Below are 21,539 nucleotides of genomic sequence, written 5' to 3' on the forward strand. Positions count from 1 at the left end.
AAGTGCACAGAGTCCTAAAGCCAACAAAAATTAATTTCAGCAGACAGGAGGACAGATGGCACAAATTCTGGGGGAAGAGCCACTCCAAAAGCTGCCAGATCTAACACTTTTTTATTAATCATTGGTTACTCTAGATTTCAAATAACTGACGAATTTGGTATTTGCTATTTTCATCCCTTCTAATTTGATTATAAAATTGTCCTAAAAATGTTTCACAAAATTATCTGTGGAAACACCCCTGTTTGGGGGTGTTTTTTTTACCTGGGCCTCGGTTTTTCCTTTTTAGATCTAGTCAACCTTAGCAGTATTATCAGTTCCTCAAAAAAGTAATAGTACAGAGAAAGTGGGCTTTGGTCAGCAATTGGATTTCCTGTGTTTTTCAAGGACTTCCATTGCTTTTATAAGTTGCCCATTTAGGTCATGAAATTTTGCAATCGAGAAATAGAAAACGGTTACATTTTCCCATTTGCGCATCCATTAGGTTTTGATGAATGGGCTCAAGTAGTCCTTTTGTTAGATAAAAGCTACTGCGCTCTTTGCTGACACAACAACATTTTAATAGCTGTTCTATGTTTTTTTAAGTTTATGGATTGCTTGCTGTTTGGATGTCTTAGTATGCCATGAAAAGGTGTTGTTAACAAATAAACCTAAATTATTTTAGTTTGTTTTACAGATAAAGGACACATGCACATACATTTTCTTAAAAATTCATCGAAAATACTGGCACTTAGTTAAAAGTATTTACCATGCAATATTTTCACCTTCCAAATTTTTTCACAAAGCTCTCATTTGAGAATCCAGCTAAAGTCTGCTACTGCAGTCTGTTCAGCAAAGGATCCATACCTCCATCTTTATTATTTTAGCGCAAGGTGTTGTATTTTGATATTTTCTTTCTTACATATTGCTGGGGAAACACAAAGTGGCCATCTGTTACCAAACACTTCTTATCTCCTCTGTCTCAGACTATGGGACAGATATTAGACATTGTGCGAAGTGGATGGTTTTCTCAAGGCTAGAAAAGTTGGTGCTTGACACTGTGTTAGACATCATTGGCAAGTAACAGAAGAAGGCCTGGTATCCAGTATTTTCCATCCTTCAGATACTGGATTCTAATCTGTAGATGCACCTGCGGTAGGCCTTGCTTAGGCCTTCTGGTATCTTGATCATGAAGCTAGCTGTAGCAGGGTGTTGATGATAGCTTTACAGATTAAGCAGTAAGTCTTGATGATGCATTCAGCAGGTGCAGCCAGTGGAGCTCTTTAAGCATTGAAGATATTGTGCTGAATGTCCAAAACCCTTTGGCCAGTCTTACTGCAACAAGTAGGAAGCTTGTCAGGAGTCAGGCACATTTCAGGTTTGTTGGCCATTTGAGTATTGCTTCCATCAAGTTAAGACATAAGCAGGGCCTGTATACTCATTTAGATTATCTCTTCCTGGATTAAAGGCTTCATTTTGAAATAGTTGCTGTAGGGCACTCTTGGTAATGTGTGATAGGAGTTTTAAAGCTATGGATGGCATAATGTGGAAGACTTATGTAGAGCAGAGTCCTTCAAGTTCATTTCATTGAGCCAAGCTTGTTGGCAGTAGTGGCTACATTACACATGGGGTGCGACTGCACAATATTCAAATCTGTTATCAAAAAGACTGAAAACACTACAGATGGTTGATCTCCATTTTTGGCACTAGGCAGTCTGTCATCAGTGTTTTGAAAACAGACTAGAGCATCTTGCTATGTAAAGCCTCATGCTTATTCATGTTCTGATTGAATCTGTATACTTTATTCCACATTCCGCAGTCTCCTAGGTTTTTCAGAAACAGCCAAGCAGAGGGAGTGGTTTTTGGGTGACTTCCACACAAATGCAGACATCTTACATCCTTATGAGCATATTTTTCTATACTACTGCTCATACTGTGCGCTTCATCTAAGCAATAACACTGTGAGGAACGCATTATATGGTTAATCATGTATGAATGAGTAATTGGTCTTTGCTTTTCCTGGCCCATATCCGCGACTAGTCTTTCCGGCTACAGACATAACTCATAATTGCTGCTTCTATCAGTCCTTCCTAACCTTGCCAATCCTGAGGTCACTTTATGTGTAAAAGCGTCCCTTTTGCTACCTAGAAATAAGTGTTCGCTTGTTTATGCTAAGCTAGCATTTTATATGAATGTCCTGATTTATTTACACTGGCCAACATTAAAATCTATTTTTGGTGAGCCTTTTGCCTCCTCTCATATTCCACTGGTAAGTGTACCAGCTTGCCACTTTATTTCAAGGGACGTATACTCTTAATCCTTACAACCCACTGTACAGACTTATGTGATGTACATTCTGACCTTCTCACAATCTAAACCTGCATTGATGGATATAAGAAGCACTTTCCGGACATGTTTTCAAGTCCCAGATCATTCTGACCATAGTCCAATCAGTACATTTTCTTCGTGAGCTAAGTTAATACCTTCCACTTCCTCTATTGATGTGCCACTGCTTCTCGCTTATACGAGCTTATTTGTGATAACTATATGAAACAGTTAATCTTGCATCTAATTTATATGTATCACTATTGGACTATCTCGCAAGTTTCATTCACATTTTGAGCATTTAATCCTGCACATTCCATCTCACTCATGTAGGTCAGGTTCTGTACAGTTGGTAAATATTGACTATTTATAATAATACTATATCTGTTCAACAAATCTGGCTCATGCAATTCCGGCCCTATTCTCCAAGCATCCCAGTGAAATATTTCGGTCTATTGTATTATAAGGGACAGAAAAATCAAGGAGAGTGAGGATTTGCACCGACTGTACTTCTAGTGATCAGACACACCCTTAAGTCGAAAAAACTGATTTGGTGCCCCTTCGTTGTCTGAAGCAACAATGGTGGACAACATACAATGTAGTCTGTCTTCATATGTTCTTGTACTTTGCGAATGATCAAGAACCCCATAATCCTTCGTTGGAAAGGGGTCTCTAGAAATGTTCATGGGGCCTGCGGCAGTCTTTTTTATTAGTAGTGCTACTATGATTTGTCAATCTTTACAGATACAAGAACATACCCTGGTGAGATGAGTTAAATGAAAAGAAGGGATAGAAGGCTGCATGAAGGGAAGAGATTACTCCTGTGAGGTCAGGTGGATTGACCTACCTGGCTGAGGTTTGGGTAGTTTGCAGGAAGGGGAATATGCTTCTAAACAAACATTATTATTTGGCCAATGGGAATGTTAGCACTGATTACAGCTATATTAATATACCAGAGATTTCCAGTTTATGTAAGAGTGATGATTCAAACATACAAAGATAAAGTGCTGGGGGTGCCAGCGTGTAGACGTCTTCTCTCATGGTCGATAAGGTTCACTCAGGAGGTTTGAGTCTTTGATTTTTCTTGTACTTCAGAAGACTTGTCAAAGAGTAAGCACTGAGTAGAAGATGGTGGTCTGGCTATTGGCAGGTGCTATGAAGCCAAAGTGTGATGTGCCCCTACTTTCCAGTATTCCAGCCTGAATGTCTCCATCTTGCCACTGAATGAGATGAGCAGGTTTTCACAGTAGCTCTTGATTTTTTTTTCTGGATTTCTTCAGGTTGTCACTGCAGGGAATATTTTTGAACAGTCACTGGTCTTGTTAGCAGGTTGGATGATTCTGGTGCCACAGAAATAGCATATACATACAGGGATCCTTTTTTTGCCCTTGAAGAAGCTAATCGTGTGGTGCCTGACATTATTGGCTTCTTAGCAGTATGTGATTGAAGTGGCTGAAACTTTTCTCCAGTCTCTTCTCAAACTACACCTCTTGCCTTTTTAGGTCTGGAAAATCGGTCTCAAACTGCTTTTTAATTACTTGATGTGTGTAATTTTGTTTTTTATAGCAGGCAGCAAATGCTGTGCCACGGATGCGGTTGATGTTAAGATGAGGAGCTTTAAGCAGTTTTCTAGAGTCGCCTGCAAATCCAGTGGGTTTTGGAAAGAGGTGAAATTGTCCCAAGAGCTGGAAGGTATGTCAGTGACTACTGGGAATAATGTTTACAGAATTCTGTGGTTTCAGCTTGCCTTTTTGGATTTTAAAAAGTAATCTGGAACAATCTCTCTAACAATCAGTAGTCTCCATGGATGCATCTATCACTAGGGGGCACTATACATTGTACAATATGTTTATCTTGACTCAATACAAATTATTGTGTCCCACAGTACACAAATGACTGGCATGTTTTAGGTTCCTGCAAGTATGGACTACTGAAAAAAAGATGCTGTGGACTGAAAGTGGAATTAAACTTCTGATACGACTTACTGGACATATAACAAATCATTCTGTCTTGTAAATACTATGAATACAAAACTAGTTACTGGAACAGTTAATACATACATCATATGTCAGAAACTAGGCAATGAAGCTCAAATTAGTGATTTTTATTTTCAATAAAACTTGCCCGTATGTTTAGAAACATGTTATAAACACTGTAAAATGACATTTAAAACATGCCTTGTGCATTTACAATACAGAGCTGCACGTTTCATATTTAATAAAATGTATATTTTGTACAACAACTGACTGATATATTTACTTTTACAACAGTTTTAGCTTTGATTTAATATTATTCTTCATCGCTGAAGGGACAAAGGAAATTATTTTACTAATATTTACAATAGGAATAGCTACAAGATTGTGTAGTTATGACTGATCATCCACTGTGGAAATGCACGTTCTCCTGAGTGTCTACTTTTACTATATTACGTCATAAGTAGTTATATGGCGACATCGGCTCGAGATTAAACGCTAGAGTTCATGAAGACTGCAGGGCACATCTTGGATTCGTCCATCACTTGAATTACACGGGCCATTCTTGCGTGTCTCATCGCGAGCTTCCCTATTTGGCAGCGGGATCCTTGGGTGGGCGGAGCTTGTACATATTGAAGTAAGATACGACTTGATTGGGCACCTCAGCCAAGACGCTCTGAGCCAGGGCTTCTTTTGGAGCCTGAAGAAAACATATGTATTTATTTAGTAATCGTGAACTGTAACATGGTGGCCGCACAGGAGTATGTTACTACATTGTAAGGCAGGGTTTCTTCAAATTTAACATAATGACTTTTATAAGCAAAAGGTAAATGTCAACCAAATTAAATGGAATAGCAGGTCGTATTCACTCATTCACACTGGTTTTCTGGACACACCTATTTCACATTTAAGGGCAGGTGTTAGCATACACCTTTTCATTTTGCTTTCAGCCACCTCTCCAGTTATTGGTGTGTTGTTGTGTCATCCACATTTTGCTTCCGCCCAGAACAGCATGGGGCAATAGGTCAGCCTATTTCAGCCACTGGCTAACTTCACTGAGAGTGACAGCATTTTGCTCTTTCAAACAGAACACGTCCGCACAAAAGTTAGTTCTTTTCAGTACCAGTGTTTTTAGGTCTTGCCTACATAGTGGATGCACTGTGCTGCAAGACATTGTTTACAATTCGGTGGGCTTACAACCCGCCCACAGAATACCATTAGTTGTTTTCATTATCACTCTCATTTGCATTGCTCAGCTCCCTTAAGCTTCTCTTCCATTCCTACCTGCAGCATGGACCAAGTACATGTGTTCTTCCTCTTTTGCGAAGCACTTTTTTTAATCTTATAAGTATTTCAGTTTTATTCCCGGTTGTGCAATGTGCTTTCCTACTTTAAACACAAGCACACAGCTTTTTATTTATGTTGCTTTCACCATACCTGCTGTCTTTATTGACACTTTAGTTACTTGCACCCACAACTGTACAACTCTTTGCCATTTAACTCTACGCTATTTCACTCTATACCACTCAATTGTATGCCACTCCACTGTACTCTAAGCGACTCTACTCCGTGCCCCTCCACTCTACTCTGCCACTCCACTGTACGCCATGCCACTCTACGCAACTCTACACCACTCCACTCACCTAAATAAGTCACCTTTTCTAAACCACAGCGCTAATGTTTAGCCATGCTGCTGTACAACATGGCCAAAAGACAATGGCAAAGCCAATAGTCTCACATATGCGAGACCTACTGGCTTTGCCAATGCTTGTTGTTTTTACTTTGTATTTACTTTAGCATTGCCTTTATGTTTGGAGCATGATTTGATAGCTGGATGCTTTTGATTTAAGCACAGGGCAGATTCCATCTTTATCAGTTGCTGTCCCCTGCTAATGCTGTTGTAAGTTTGTTTATTTGACTGCTGCTAGTTTACAGCACTGTTGCAAATGCACAACATGCCAGTTTATGCCCATTTGAAACTATCCTGTATTAAGTTATCCTCTTTACAATACACCCAATTAAGTGTAAATATAACTTATCTATTTTAATATGAGACATAAACCAAAAGTTTCAACATCATAGGATGTGAATTCATAGGCAGACTATTCTGAATAACATGTTTATCCTGCACTTGGGTTCGAAAATGGTTATTTAATCAACTTGGTACAGGGAGAAAAACAACCTTTATAGTGTATGTTGTTCGGTTATGTTAAAATTATTTATAAAGCGCACGAACACCGATTGGTTTCTTGGCGCCAACTATAGGAGTGACCGGAGTCCTAGGTGGATAATCAGATGTCTGGGTAAACATTCATGTTTGAGGTTAATAATATGCCTGAGTAAACAGCCATGTTTTAAGGAGTTTCCTGAATCTGAGGAGATCTGTGCAGGATTGGTTGTCAGGAGGCAGGGCATTCCAAAAGCGGGAAGACAGTACAGTGAATCTGCCGCCACCTAACCATTTAGATTTGTAGTACAGGATGACCAGCCGGTTTGTGTGGGCTGATCGCAGATTGCGGGTAGGTGTGCATCTCTGAATGATATTGGAGATTAATTCTGGGCATATGTCATGTAACGATTTGAAGATAAGACAGCCGATTTTAAAGGTACATCGTTGGAGTACAGGGAGCCAATGTAGCTTCTTCATGAGAGGGAAGGCATGTTGCCATCGGGGCTGCCGATAAAGGAGTCTTGAGGCCGGATTCTGCATAAGTTGCAGTCTCTTTATCAGGTATGAAGGCAGGCCGAAGTATAGGGAGTTAGCATAATCGATGTAGGACATGACCAGGGCTGATACTACCTGCACCAGGGCTTCCCTAGTGAGAAATTTGCTTATTTTCCGTATTTTTCGTAGCTGAAAACGTAGAAGTGTATGATTCGCAGCACACTTCTAAGACTTTTATATAAAGATAGATTGGGTGTAATTTGGGTTTCAGTAAACAATATTTTAGAATGTGACCCTTAGAAACAATTTGAGAAATATACGGGTGCTTCAGTATCTGAACATGGAATTACAGTTATCTTCATATGCTGGTAAGACAGTTATTTATAATATAGTCACTGATACTTTTGAAGCCAGTGAGATAACTCATCAAGAGTGCAATTACATAAACATTCATGAGCCAGGTAGACAGCTCATGATAGTGTATTCAGGGAGACCTTTGCGTGCTGCTGAGATAGCTCATTGGGCTGATTCTGAGTGAGGTATGCCAATCTGTAACGCAACCTTTCTGATTTCACTTCTTTCTTACTGCTTTCTTTAATTCCTTTCTTTCTTTCTAGCCTTCTTTCTTTATTTTCGTTTTGGTTCTCTCTTTCCTTCTTTTCCAGCCTTCTTTCTTTCTCTCATATCTTGCTTTCCCTCTTTCTATCCTTCCTTCTTGGCAACTTTCTTTCCTTTTTTCTAGACTACTTTCCTTCCTTCTCGGTTTCTTTTTATCTTGCTGTCTTTCTTGTCACATTTTTTATCCCGCCTTTTTTTTTCTTGCCCGTTTTCTTTCTTCCCGTCTTTCTTTGCTGCTTTTATTTATTTTAAGCCTTCTATCTCAAATGCAAGAAGCTGGCATCCAATGCCACACCACGTGGATTTTTTTTGTTTTTCAGCAGACTTCATCCATTAGTCTATGGTTGTGTCAATCACATCTTTCTTCCACTCACTCTAGGGTGCATTAAGGTGTTATACCTCTTCAGCCATTGGCTGACTTCACTATGAGTTCACAAGAGCACATCCACTCACAAAGTAATTCCCTTCAGTGCCAGGGAGTGCTATGGTACTGTATGCTTTCTTGAGACCAAAAAAACATTTTTACTTGTAGCCATTTTTTTAGGTCTCGCCTGACCCAGCGCATGCGCTGGTCTGACGAGACTTATTGAGAGGGCTCCAAAAAGTGCTACCAGGCCAGCCTAGAGCTACAGTGCATGTGCGCGGGCGCGCGCGCCGCACCGCGATTACATTCACTTTCACGGCCGCTTTGCATAGCCAATAGGTCTCGCTTTTGGGACCTTATAAGTATTTAGTTATGCAACTGTTTCATAGCTAAACACTTATAAGGTCCCAAAGGCGAGACCTATTGGCTATGCCAATGCTTGTTTTTAGACTGATGAGGGCCAAACAGCTTACCAAACAAGGTTTGCAAAAACCATGACAAATCAACTGCCAAAAGGCTGGCGGACAATGCCAGACCTATTGCCTTTGCCAATGCTTGTTAAACCTGTGGATCCAGAGGGCCAGAACAAGACAACTGTGTGTGACAATCGATAGGCAGAAATAACAGGAATAAGATACACAACATGTCCAAGTCCATATCTATACTTAACTGGTTAAGCAATCAGCAAAGCAACTGTACAACATCTACATGAACTTGTATCAACATTTCAGAATTAAAACTGTAAAAGCGAGCAATGTCAAGAAGTGAGCCATTTTAAATAAGCTCATCACTTCACACATTAATATTAGTTTACTAGACACAGAGCAAGCACTTGGAAGGATAAGTGGCATTCCTGGGCTACCTGTGCAATAATCCAGCTCGTGAAACAATATTTAAAAGGCCTTGGTGGAGGTTGGCAGAAACCCAAACATATTTTAGAGCTTTAGTGGCTAATCAGGAGAGCCTTTCATGTGCCAAGGATAATGCAAAAAGGGGTGCAGTGTCAACCATTGAAGGCTTTCTCAGACTGCCCTACTAATTTTCAAAGAAAGAGGTTATTTTAATATGAGATATCTAAAATGTAATTCAACGCCTGGAAAAGGAAAGCCAATTTTTTGTTGTGGGTCCAGAATCCAGTTTTCAGAATGTTGGCAGCTTTGAAAAGCTCTGCAGGTCCCTTTATGGTCGTATGACATAGTCTACCTAGCTGGTAACTGCACTGGGTTGTCCAGTCTGAGATTTTGTGTATAGTTGTGATCCTGAGCTGCAGGACTGCAGGGAGAGAAAAGTGGAGGGATCTATTGTGATAGATATTTTCACGATCATCTCATATATTAGTGTCTATGTGAGATATAAAGTAGTGGTCAGAATGTACAGATATTCACGTCCTGCAGTGATTGGACTATATTAAAGTCCTCCACAAATGTCCAGTAATGTGAAAGATCTCTTCAGTTATTCAACGCCTGTGCATTTGGTGATGTTTTCCTTTAGCTGTACACAGCTGACGATGGACCACCCTCATAGCAGATATGTCTTACTTGAATTTAATCGGGTATAAGTTACAATTTGTTGCTGACAGCTCTGTATTATGGTCTTGGCATTATTGCGGGCCATAACTGCTATATATGGAAGTAAATATCAATATAATGCCACAGTGAACCCTCAGTCAGCTCCTTTTTTGCTTGCCTGCATAATGAAAGCAGTTTGCTGGTTGAGTTGTTTGCAATTAGTGGGTTGAAAGCGGATTTCGCTTGATGGTGCAGTGTTTTCTGGGCTTTGTTGCCGGGATGCAGGTTGTGAAGTTATCTAGGAAATAGCCAAGTTTTCAACTGTCTTTGGAAGTGTTAATGTTCCTGGGTGCTTCTAAATGTTGGCTGGTGGCGAGTTCCAGAGTTTGGTAGCTTGTAATGAAAAAGCAGTGCCTCCTACAGACTTCTTATGGTAAGGTGGTATGATGGTAAGTGGTGCAAGACTGGAGCACAGTGTTCTGTTTAGCTTATATTGCTTGAATTTAACTTATAGGTATGAAGGCCATTTTCCTTTGGTGGTTCTGTGGATAATGAAGAGCGCCATGAACATTGTCCTTTTGGCTATAGGTATCTAGTGGAACAATTGCAGGACTGGAGTCATGCGTTCTCTCGGGTGAAGGCGATGGAGAAGCCTTGTGGAAGCATTTTAGATGAGTTGTATTTTGCATATAATAAATACAGACGCACCAAGGTATAGGTGTTGGCCTAGTCAAGCTTGGAGATTACAAGCGAGATAATGGTTTGCAGTTTAAGTTGGTGCACAAGGTATGGGAAGATGCAACGCGTTTTCATCATTGTAGAAGGCACTCTTTTTGGAGTTGTTAACATGAGGATAGGTCTGAATGTATGGTTACTCCTAGTTTTCTAACTTCTTTTGATGTGGTTGGAGAAGCTTCAAGTTCCTTAGGTCATATGGCCGTAGTCATAGTGGTTATAGTTTGTCAAGCTATTTATCATGCAGCTGCCATGTTATTAGTTATCAAAATGTATTACACACTTTCTTATATAAGCAAATTATATTATATGTTGTCGCACTATTATTTACTGCATATGGCGTCTGCACCTGCCATGCCGTTTGCTATCTAGTGTTTTGAGGGCGTCGATGGAAAATGACTGCATTAGAAAAACTACAAACTGGATTACAAGCAATGGTCTTAAATTAAACGGCAACAAGACCGAGATATTGCTATTTGGAAAGGCTCAACAGCTTGGGTCAGCAGACTGGTGACCCGCTGAACTAGGTCTGGCCTCGTCCCCGAGGTTACTGCCACTTGTGGCAAATGTTTTGTTACCATGCGCCTCTTGAGGAAAGCTTTCCATTGGCTTCCGTCCTCCTCCAGGAAAACCCTAGTCCAGGCCTTAATTAAGAGTTGCCTGGACCACACAAACGCGCTGCTGGTTGTGGCCAACGACACACTGATGTGCAAGCTTCAGGTTGTGCAGAACACTGCCGCCCGACTAGTATGCGAATCTTGCCTCAGGCTCTCCTTCAGCATCCATTTTAAGTGCCTTGCACTGGTTGCAAGTTATAAAGCGTACAATCTTTAAATTATGTTGTCTAACTCACAAGGCACTAACCAGCAAAGTCTCAATCTATCTGCACAGTAGGCCTTGTCGCTACCGCCCTCTCATATTGCTTAGATCTATACACAAAGCATTACTACGGAGTCCTGGAATTCGCACCTTGAGATTTGGTGACAGTTATTTCACATACCTTGCCCCTTTTCATTGGAGCAAACCTCCTTTGTAAATTCGCTCATGCACAGAGTCTGACAAATTTGAAAGACTTCTGAAGATGTGGCTGTTTTAATGTATTCTATCGACCCTAAGTTAGTGAAGTGCCGAGATACACCTCCGGGTGTGAGCTGCTGTACTATAACAAGTGGCAGTAACATAACAGAATGATGAAGTTAGAATAGACAAGGCCATGTTAGTTTAAATAAGGTATGGTAGACTAGGCTGGATGTGATGTTAAGCTAAGCTTCATTTTATTGGTACCGGTACTTACACAGTGCTTTCCATACCCACTGCTAGGATCAGGGGGCTTTCCTGGCTTTACACCCCAGGCTAGGCCATCAAGCCCTCTGATTTGCATCAGATTCTTGGGAACCCTTTGGAGTGCATGGTCAAAAAGGTGTTTGTAGTTTGGCCTACGTGGTACATGTTGATCTGGTGCATGAGGCTTCATAATGTGGTATTGCAGCCCATGAAAATAGGTGTCGCAAAGTATGGGAGAGCAAATGCAGCCCTGCCAGCAGGTACTTGATATCTTACAAACACCTTAACATAAATGTTCTATGCAACATATGTAATGTAAAGTAAACATTATTTATAATAGACAGCTAATGCTCAGATAAGAGTTCCAAAAGGAACAACTCATGGAAGGAATGCTGAACAATGTCAAACATTCACCTACAGTACATAGATCTGGGCCTAAATCCATTGTATTTTTGCTCAACATGCCATTCCAGCTTGGACCCAGCCATATGCAAATCAGTCTCAACCCTGCTCCCTATGGGAGCAGTCCAGCCAGAACCCCCAGGCCAGGTCCTTCCCAGACTGGAAACAAACATCCTGGGACCGGTTTCGGGGTATCGCCCCTCATCAGCCAGGCATCGGGCAATTCAGGCTTTGGCAGAATTTGCTACATAAAATTTAAAGGCAGGGAAAGCACCAGGTTTTCAAAAGCAGGGTCAGAAACCCTTCAACTGGTGATCCACCAGCCATAGGGCCACTGTGTCACAGTGGAGGATGACCTACCCTACTAAGGGCAGGGCATGCACCACTGATGTTTTCAGCCAAGTCACGCCATACACAGCATGGTGGTTTCAAGCAGGAAAGCAAACTATTATCCCTGACTCTCAGGAAGAAAAGTCCCAATCTTTCATGGTCATTGGTCTACTTCTTTTTCAGAGCCAACCCCTGCTTTAGGTTTTATTTCTGAAAAAGAATAACCGTGGCAAGTAGTCCACTGTAACTTGGGGGCTCACTCGTTCACTTTTGCAAAAAATTAATTACAGACCGGTGATTGATGCATGAACCTTTGTAGATTTCCTATCCGAGGGAAAAGTAGGGAAGGTATTCAAATTCACCTTGGACCTCATTCGTTTTGACCCAGGATGTTGGAGATTTGCACTTCCCGAGTCTGAGTAGTGACACTGACGCCTATGCTTGCCATGCCCACTCTCCTCTGCCCACAGCTCAGTCCTGGGAACCTGTTTCCTCTTGCTCTTGGCTTCACGTTCCACCACCGTGGGAATCAAGGAAGGTGCCATGGAGTACTGCCCCACTACCAGCCATTTATCTGCTTCACTTTACTTTTTACTGACAGACACATGAGCTTTGTGGCCCTGGTCCCCTGGATCTCCGTATCTCTGACCTCCAGTCCTTGTCCTGCCAAGGGCTGGACCACTTCACAAACCGGATTCCATATACCAGATAGCTCCAGATACCGCCATAACTGAGGTCAGCCGGTAAGCTGCCACGGTGAACGTGAGTGTGGCAGAGGGTTGATGGGGGTGCGCGAGAGGGTGTGAGCTAAGAGGAGCGTAGGAGTGGTGTGGAGCACAAAGTGAGAAGAAGAGTAGCATGAGGAGAAAAGTAGAAACATCAACTTAAGTCAAACCAAGCCAAGACTAGCCATCTAAGCGAAGAACTAGCTGGGCCTGCAGACAGCACCAAAAGTCAGTAGGTGCCCTGCAGCGAGGGGAGGAAAATAAAGAGGGATAAATCACATGTAAAAGATCGAGAACCTCAGAGGAACTCAAACCTAAAAGGAACTCACAGGCTTCAGGTTCTGATCCAGGTTTAGCTCTATTTTGGACAAGGTTCGCTACAGAAGTAGAGGGGCGTGCATGTTCCCTCTGTAGGAAGCCAACACCCTGCCCGTAGCGGCTTGCTAAAATCAGCCAATTGCCCTCTATTTTTCGATTCTTGAAAGCCGGTCTTGGGCAGTCTTGGGCCCCGGCTTGGGTGACCAGGCGTCCCGGATTTGCCTGGACAGTCCCGGGTTTCCAACAGTTGTCCCGGCAGATTTCGGTAAAAGTGGCTCATGTCCCGGTTTTTTGAGAGGGTAAACCGAAAACAGTGAGAGGCACTTTTTTAGGTGTTCCAAAGCAGGTCTAGTAAGCAACTATTATGAGTAAGCAATTTAATGAACAGAAATGATACTAAGTTTAAAAATTAAATTTTATTTATTTTCTTAGTGCCTCTTCTGTGTTTCTATTTGGATGAGTGCTGTCATTTTTTGGGCACTTTATTGATGTACATTTGTAGTCATTCCTCTATTTTTGCGAAATGTCCCGGTTTTTGGGTGGCACGATCTGGTCACCTTAGCCCCGGCAGGGGTCCTCATTGTTCATTTAGTGCAGACAGAGGCAAGCATCTTGAGAATGTGGCCCCAGTGTGGCTTATAGTGAAGTGTTTCGAGCTGGCAGACCGGACAATCGACAGCAATTCGGCCCCTACGGTACATTTGCTACCTCCTCTGATCTGCCTTATTAAGTAGTTGGTTTGACTGGCCCAGCACGACCTAACCAGCGAAGTGTAATGCCACCCGAAGACAGAGTGATTAGGTGGAACTTTAAATAGGGTAGAGAGCCTTAACCTACCCTACCCCCGCATACTGGGAGAAGCACGTAATAATATAGAATATCCTTGCAATTATGCATAAACACTAAGACTCATTAGACAGAACTCTAAACCAGGAGCACAAGGTGCCCCCCTTGGTGTTTATAAGGGATTCAGAGATATGTCTATAAATATTGAATTTCAACAGCTTGACGATAGTAAAAACAATTTTCTGCACTTTCCTTTTATGCTATCTTAGTTAGAAAAGTCACCCAGACCCATTTTCAGTTCCTGTGATTTGCGCCTTATGCTTAGGGTGATCAGATCTTGAGAACCAAAAACCGGGACATTTGGCAAAAATAGAAGGGCTACAATTTTACATCAACAGTGCTGTGCAGAATGACAACTCTTATCAAAATTGGAACACAGAAGATGTGCCAAGAAAATAAATAAAATGTTATTTCTAAAACCACCATCATACCTGTTAATTAAATCGCTTACTTATAACAGCTGCTAACTAGCACAACTTTAGAACACCCAATAAGTGCATCTCACTGGTTTCAGTCAACCCCCTCTAAAAAACCCAGGACATGAGCAAAAATTGCCAAAATCTGCCGGGACAGCAGGTGAAAACCCGGGACTGTATGGGCAAATCCGGGACGCATGGTCACCCTACTTATGCTGTATGGCTGAAATAATAAAGGAAGAATTAACCAGACCCACCCTGCCTGTTGTGCCAGCACGACCCTCACGAATCACACTGTAATTGCCGTGGGAACCTTATTTTCTATGACACCGTCTATCACTGGGGCCATGCAGGACAGAAATGGGGTACATCAGAATCCAAAACGTTTCTCAATGCATTAGACATGATTCTTCTCCTTCATTTTAGGAGGATAAAACTTCCTGGACCAGTGATGTGTGGACCCTCACATAAGCGGCATTACATTTCTCAACCAGGGAAACACTAGCTTCAAGAGTCATCCAAATCCTGCTTTGCATAACGGTATTTGCATAGTTAAAGTAATGGAAAATATTCAATTTTTAAACAACTAAATAGAGCCAGTAGGTTTATGGGCTGTATGGAAACAACTTGTTTGGCATCTCTAGTTTATACAGATGTGCCTATGTATCCTGGGTTAGGTCATGTGTTAGTGGTGGGATGGCAGGCTGCGGCAGTGGTGGACCGAAGTTCTGCCCTCCCACCCGGCGATCTTGGTCGTCACTGTGAGGTATTTGTGGATCTGAGAACGGCTAACAACAGACAGAAACAGACCATTAAACATTGGAAGAAAGAAGTAGAGGCTGTGTGTAGTGTCTTGCATTTCTGCTTAGACAGTTTAGTTATCCTGTGGAATGTTGACATTCATGTGATGGTTGGAATGTTGGCATTCTGGACTCTAGGAGTCAGTTGAGAGCTGGGCTGAGCAAGTAACATACTGCTCCTGGTGGGGTCTCTGCATAAGCTTCCATCTTCTACTTGGAATAAACTTCTAAATATACTACCTCGTCTGATTCCTGATTCATACACCATCACTACAATTTTGGCGACGATTTGACTGAACTTCCGCCTGCTACTTCAAGGATTTCTAAGATTAATGAAACTTCAAGGTAATGGACTTCCTTTTCTTCTAACCACTAATTCAAAAGCATACTGGCACCCTGCGAGCCCCACCAGTGACCTTTCCACCGGTCGCCCACATCCCTTAAGTGCCAGTCCCTGCTGTAATTTACCTACATGCTTCTCCTAAAATCCATGGAGAATTATTCTGCCTTGCTGTAACCTCCTGCTTGCTTGCCTTATTCCAAAGCTACTAATCGTTCCTGCCTACTTGCTGTTTGACATCCTTTCTGTCAACTACATGACTACAGCACTGCTAACTTCCTTTTGTGCTGCCCTGAAACGAGCGTTTTCTAACAGTTGGCTATCCCCTCAAAACAACATCCACAAGGTTTTCGTCCTGGCGTTGTTTGGCAGAGCTTCGTCCCTAATGTGCACAGTTATCTCTTCATTCCGGCATGATTTGAATAATGAGTCGTATGGGAGAAGACTTTTGTTAATGACATGTTATTGTGATGAATTTAAGGGCATGGGAGAAATGATTCTTGTGTATAAGAACAACTTGAAGTGTTTTCTACTAAATCGGCAATTTATGCCCGGACGTCTCAGAGGTCTGAACAGAAACTTTCCATTCAAGCGACTTCAATTTCTGCCTTGATTTTTAACCTTGTTTTCCTCCACGGAACAGTCATGCATTATTAAGAGGCCTGTCACCTGATTCGAGACATTGGGGGGTGAGTTTGATCTTATTTTTATTATTTTTCAATATGGCACAGTGCGCACCTTCCTTTTGGCAGTTTAACTGTTTTTTTTAAAAACGTCGCATGAGCCTTCGACAGCACGCTCACACACAGCGCGAGCACTCTCACCTGTAGCTCCGGTGCAGTTCTGTCTTCATGATGTCTCTCCATTAAAAATTGCTTCTGGTGATTATAGACGTTTGGAGTACGATGAAGCCGGGAGCCACCCGGCACAACGTAAAATACGTGCCGCCATTTTATGCATAACTCACCGATTTCACGTTTGCATTGCCTTATATTGTTGTTGCCAACCATTCTGCCAACCACGTTTCTACTTGGCAATGTGAACTTCCTCGTTATACAGCATGCAGCACTGTTTTTATTGATTTACGAAGCATTCTCCTCACAAATTATTTTTAAGAGCTTGAGGCACAACATCAACCTTCTTCACAAATAAGGAACTAAACTTCAAGGTCAGCATTTGAGTGTTGATTTATTTCGTATTTCACTCGTTATTTTCTTCTACCGCAGTGACTTACTACATGAACTGAATTAATTCAACAGCGCCATCTACTGGTTTTTATTTGAATATTAAATTTGATATTAATCTTGGATTCACCCTACTAGATCTGTATTTTCGCCAGTGAACAACGGTGACTACCTTATTTATTTTATCTTATTATTTTCGAGAAATTTTACTGTGTCATCTGCATTTTTCGTGCTTCACATTTCATTTTCTGCCTTCAGTTTATTTCTCATGATCTGTGCAATTTCTTGTGTGTAGAAGTACATCACTTGAAATTGATTGTTCACATTCTTCTGATTAATGATGATTAATGACACTCGTTATTTTCTTTGCAGGTTCTTTCATTCATGATTTCAAACTATGTTAGAATTTTTTCGCAAATTCTTCTTGATGTTTGTCTCCTGCATTTTCATTATTCTGTATTTATTCTATACTCATGAGTTTTCTTGGTTTTGTGCACGAAACCTCTTCCTGTGATTCTTCTTCAAAAGTTCTGTATGATTTTTCTTCAACAGTTCTGTATGATTCTTCTTCAAATGTTATGCCAGTTTCTGTTTCACCTTGCGTAAGGGTTTCTTTCTAGAAATGTTACTGGCAATTGTGGTTCTGCCATTTTTTTTAGATGGTTTGTACTCCTGTTAGGTGTAGTTTTTCACCTTTCTTCTTTCTTTCTTTCTTGGAGATTCATGTTGTTTTCTCCTGTTAGGAGTACTTTTCTTGTTTTTTGTGTTTCTCTTCGTTGCATTACGTTTGTCGGTTCTCGCCTTCATACCAGTCTGGCCAATTGGTGTGTTTTGCTGTAACCTTGAACGTGTTGTATAATTCTCTTTTGTCGTTGAAAGAGAAGATGTCGTGTCGTGTCTTCCTTCCTTCATCCTTGTTGTACTTCTCTTACCTTTGCTATGCTACGTTTTTCGTATCGTGCGTCACATCTTTTTCACATTTTGTAATTATTCACCTCATGTAATTAGTGTTTTCTTCCTTTCTTATTCTTGCTGTTCTCGTTTATAGCTCTTCCTATTTATTTAATTCTATTCTATGTATTTTTGGTGTCTTACCATTTTATTCTTGGTGTTCCTGCTTTGTACTTTTTCTTCATGTTACTTACTCATCGTCCACCCTATGTTTCTATTGTTATGGTTATACTTTGCATTTTTTGATGCCTTTATAAGGGGGAAGATGTGTAGTGTCTTGCATTTCTGCTTAGGCAGTCTAGTTATCCTGTGGAATGTTGACATTCATGTGATGGTTGGAATGTTGGCATTCTGGACTCTAGGAGTCAGTTGAGAGCTGGGCTGAGCAAGTAACATACTGCTCCTGGTGGGGTCTCTGCATAAGCTTCCATCTTCTACTTGGAATAAACTTCTAAATATACTACCTCGTCTGATTCCTGATTCATACACCATCACTACACTGTGCAAGGCAAAGGTTTTCACACCACTGATGAAAGCAAAAAACAACGTTAAATCACCGCTACACAACAATGCATGTTCTCAATTATTTAACTGGCTTCGTACTGCAGCAACACACAATGGAAAGGCAGCTGCATACAAGAACACATGAAATAAAGCATTAAAAATCCACGGAGTTAAAACAAAATGACGACTCACATTTTGAAAGTTTCTGAATGGCACAAACTGCACAATATCCCGGACCGCCGTCTCTCCCGTAATAGCTCTGAGCGCTCCTCCGTCACTGTCCAGAAACTCCATAGCGCCGAAGTCAGCCCCGCCCACTCCAACAATGATGATTGACATGGGAAGCTTGGCAGCGCTCACGATGGACTGCCTCGTTTGATCGAGATCCGTAATGACTCCATCCGTGATTATAAGTAGCACAAAGTATTGCTGACAAAAAGAGCACACTTTTAAATCATGAGATGTTACTCCCAATATTTACAGTTTAAAAATATAGGCAAGCATAACATTTAGCTTAAAAAAAAAAACTGTTGAGTGGCACGTTTTTAATTTTTAGCTACAGCTAACAAAATACAATATCAAACACACTTTTTTGGAATGTAACGTTAGTGGTTTTATAAATTGAGTTCAGTGGCACAGGTGTCGGGAACAAGAGACCACATAGAATGGTGCCTTGAGGTCATTCTGTCAAGAAAAGGACAAGGGAACCCAACTCACTAAGGAACCTGGGTGGGTAAATTATTGTCAGAAACAGAGGTTCCTGTGGAATAATAGAATTATATAAAGATAATATAGTGCACAATCGCAATGGAAGGGTTAAAATGATGTCAGAGGGTGAAGAAACCAAATAAACCTATGGTTTTAGTTTGATACAATAATATTTTACAAACAAAGTTCTATATACAATGAAAAAGAAAAATGTGCGTAGTGTCCCCAGTGAGAAAAAGGAACCTAAAATATTGGTGACATAATTGTGACAGCATTTTACAAAGGTATTCAAAAAAGTCGACCATTTAGCAACTCAATACACAATATACAGCAGCTATATACAATAATACGCGCTGTTAATGGTTCGCTTTCCTTTGTTGTCGACAAAGTTTCGACCCTATGCGAGATCTAGGGTCTCATCAGGACCTATGGATTTAGGGACATTTAGGAAAAGATAAAAATAATAACGCATCTGGCCCATGTACCAGTACAAATGCGACCAATTGGATAAAAGGTAAAAAAAAATCAAAAAGTACCTGACGGGTAGAATGCGCAGCCGCGTGAGGTGTACGTGCCAACAGTGGGTGAAGGAGAAAAAGGAAAACAAGAAACTCACAAGGACACCCAGCCGGGTACTGATTATGTGAGAAGAAAAACAAAGAGAAGAATATTAAGTATAGGGACGGCAGGCAAGATGGTAGAGGTGCTGTAAGGGCGATCTGTACTAATGATAATACATAATAAGGAAACCTTACCCCAAGTGAGAGTGGAGGCTGGCACTCTATGGGTAGCTGAGCACTGTTACTGTGTTGATGATACACCGACGTGTATGAAGACGGTCATGAGGAACTCTGTTAATAATGGGAAACAATTAGGGCCTGCACACTTAAGGTGTGGTTCTATAAAATGAGTACCTCTGGGGTCTGATTTTACCTGGAGTTGGTGTTAATCACAAGTGGTGCTGTCGGGCTGACCTGTGAATCACGACTGTTCAATATGGTGGCCTGTACCTGAGAATAGCAGGGGGGACAGAGTTACATTGCATAACGGCATTGCGCGGTGGAGCAATGGCGGGCAAGGCCAAAGGTTCTTACCTACACATGGTATGAAGCCCATCTATAGAAGCGAGTATTTTTTAATGAAGACAAATCCTGTAATTAACAGGAATCAGCCGATTAGTGAGGCAACAGGGAGAGTGAAGCTACTAGAGTCTCTATGAGTGCGCAGCATCATCAGGTTCTTACCTTCAATAATACCAGTCCTCAAAGCGTGAGGCGATCCACTACGCGGGCAGCACGACAGCATCAGTCTGTCTGCTGTTGGCCAAATGACAGTGAGCCTGTGCTGACTCTGCCTTTAAATACACAATCTGCCGCCAAAAACTGAAATGACCGGCAGGCATCACAGTTGAGTGCTGCAACACCGTGTCATCCGTTTTTCGGTAGAAAAAGTAGATAGTAAAGAAAGTCCGGAGATTGAAAGGTCAAAAAGTAAAGAGAAGGTAAATGCAGGGTCAAGGATAGGATTACACTGTGGCAAAAAACGGCTGCGACACAGATCAGGGGGCATTTTAAATGATGGATGCTTGTCCTTTGAGGGTTTATGTAAAAAAAGGATGCATAAGCGGTTGAAAAAGTGATGAGTATCCCATGCAGCAACCATGTGGGGAATTGTAACGAAAGGGGCATATGGGAGGACATTTTCAAGTCCTAGTTTATCCACTTGGTTTGTTTTCATAACATGTCTGATGCGTGTGTTTCCACTAATAAAATTGTAGGTAGTGAATTTTAATATTGCGCAAAGACATAATTCACAATTTCTATAACATATAGAGATTATCGTGTGCTTTTTACAGAAAGTAAATGATGAGCGATTATTACAAGGATTAGTACTTCATGATTTATTATGTCATCATGTTATTACAGTTGTGATTTGCACCTAAAATGCTCTCAGGAAGGCATTATTAGGGTTGATGCGCTATGTATATTAGTGTGGTGCATACAAAGTGGATCTCTTACAGTTGACATATTACATGAAATAGTGTGTCCAAGGAGGCGCATACGCAATTATACATTCTCCGTTGTTGATGACATCCTATATTATATAATATTCTATATTCTGCAGCCACACTCTGCTTCAACTGTGACATTGGTAAGGAGGACATATTTTAGCCGACAATCAAAGGGTAGACATTTTAAGTAATGATATTGTGCTGAAAAAAAGCTATCCTGGCTGATGACGGCTGATAGCCAGAAACCGGTCCTAGGATGCTTGATTCCGGTCCAGGGAAGACATGGCTTGGCAGTTCGGGCTGGACTGTTCCCATGAGGCACAGGGTCAAGACTGATTTGCATATGGCCATGTCTGAACTGGGGTGGCGTAGTGGGCAAAAGAACTATGGATTTAACCCAGATCTCTTGACTGGGGGAGAATGTCTGCATTGTCAGCATTCCGTCCATCAATTGTTTGTTGTAACGCTTTTCGCCCTAAGTGGGATGGGTATTCCTAGACGTGGGACCCGTGCTCACTACGCCACTGGAGTCAAGCTATCCTGGCTGATGACGGCT

General features: G+C 41.4%; 1 protein-coding gene across 9 annotated transcripts in view; it reads right to left on the minus strand.

Moving 5' to 3' along the window:
- Positions 1 to 4,390: 4,390 nt before the first annotated feature.
- CPNE3 (copine 3) overlaps positions 4,391 to 21,539 on the minus strand; it is a 434,216-nt gene continuing 417,067 nt past the window's right edge. For all 9 annotated transcript variants that reach the window (XM_085605326.1, XM_085605317.1, XM_085605318.1 and 6 more), the window contains 2 exons: positions 18,457 to 18,693; positions 4,391 to 4,974 (listed from right to left, as the gene is read on the minus strand). In XM_085605326.1, coding sequence (XP_085461452.1) covers positions 4,864 to 4,974; positions 18,457 to 18,693 — 348 coding nt within the window. In that variant the 3' untranslated portion in view covers positions 4,391 to 4,863. The remainder of the gene's footprint in view (positions 4,975 to 18,456; positions 18,694 to 21,539) is intronic.

This window comes from Triturus cristatus, chromosome 5_1 (genome assembly GCF_964204655.1).
Source record: "Triturus cristatus chromosome 5_1, aTriCri1.1, whole genome shotgun sequence".
Classification (NCBI taxonomy): domain Eukaryota; kingdom Metazoa; phylum Chordata; class Amphibia; order Caudata; family Salamandridae; genus Triturus; species Triturus cristatus.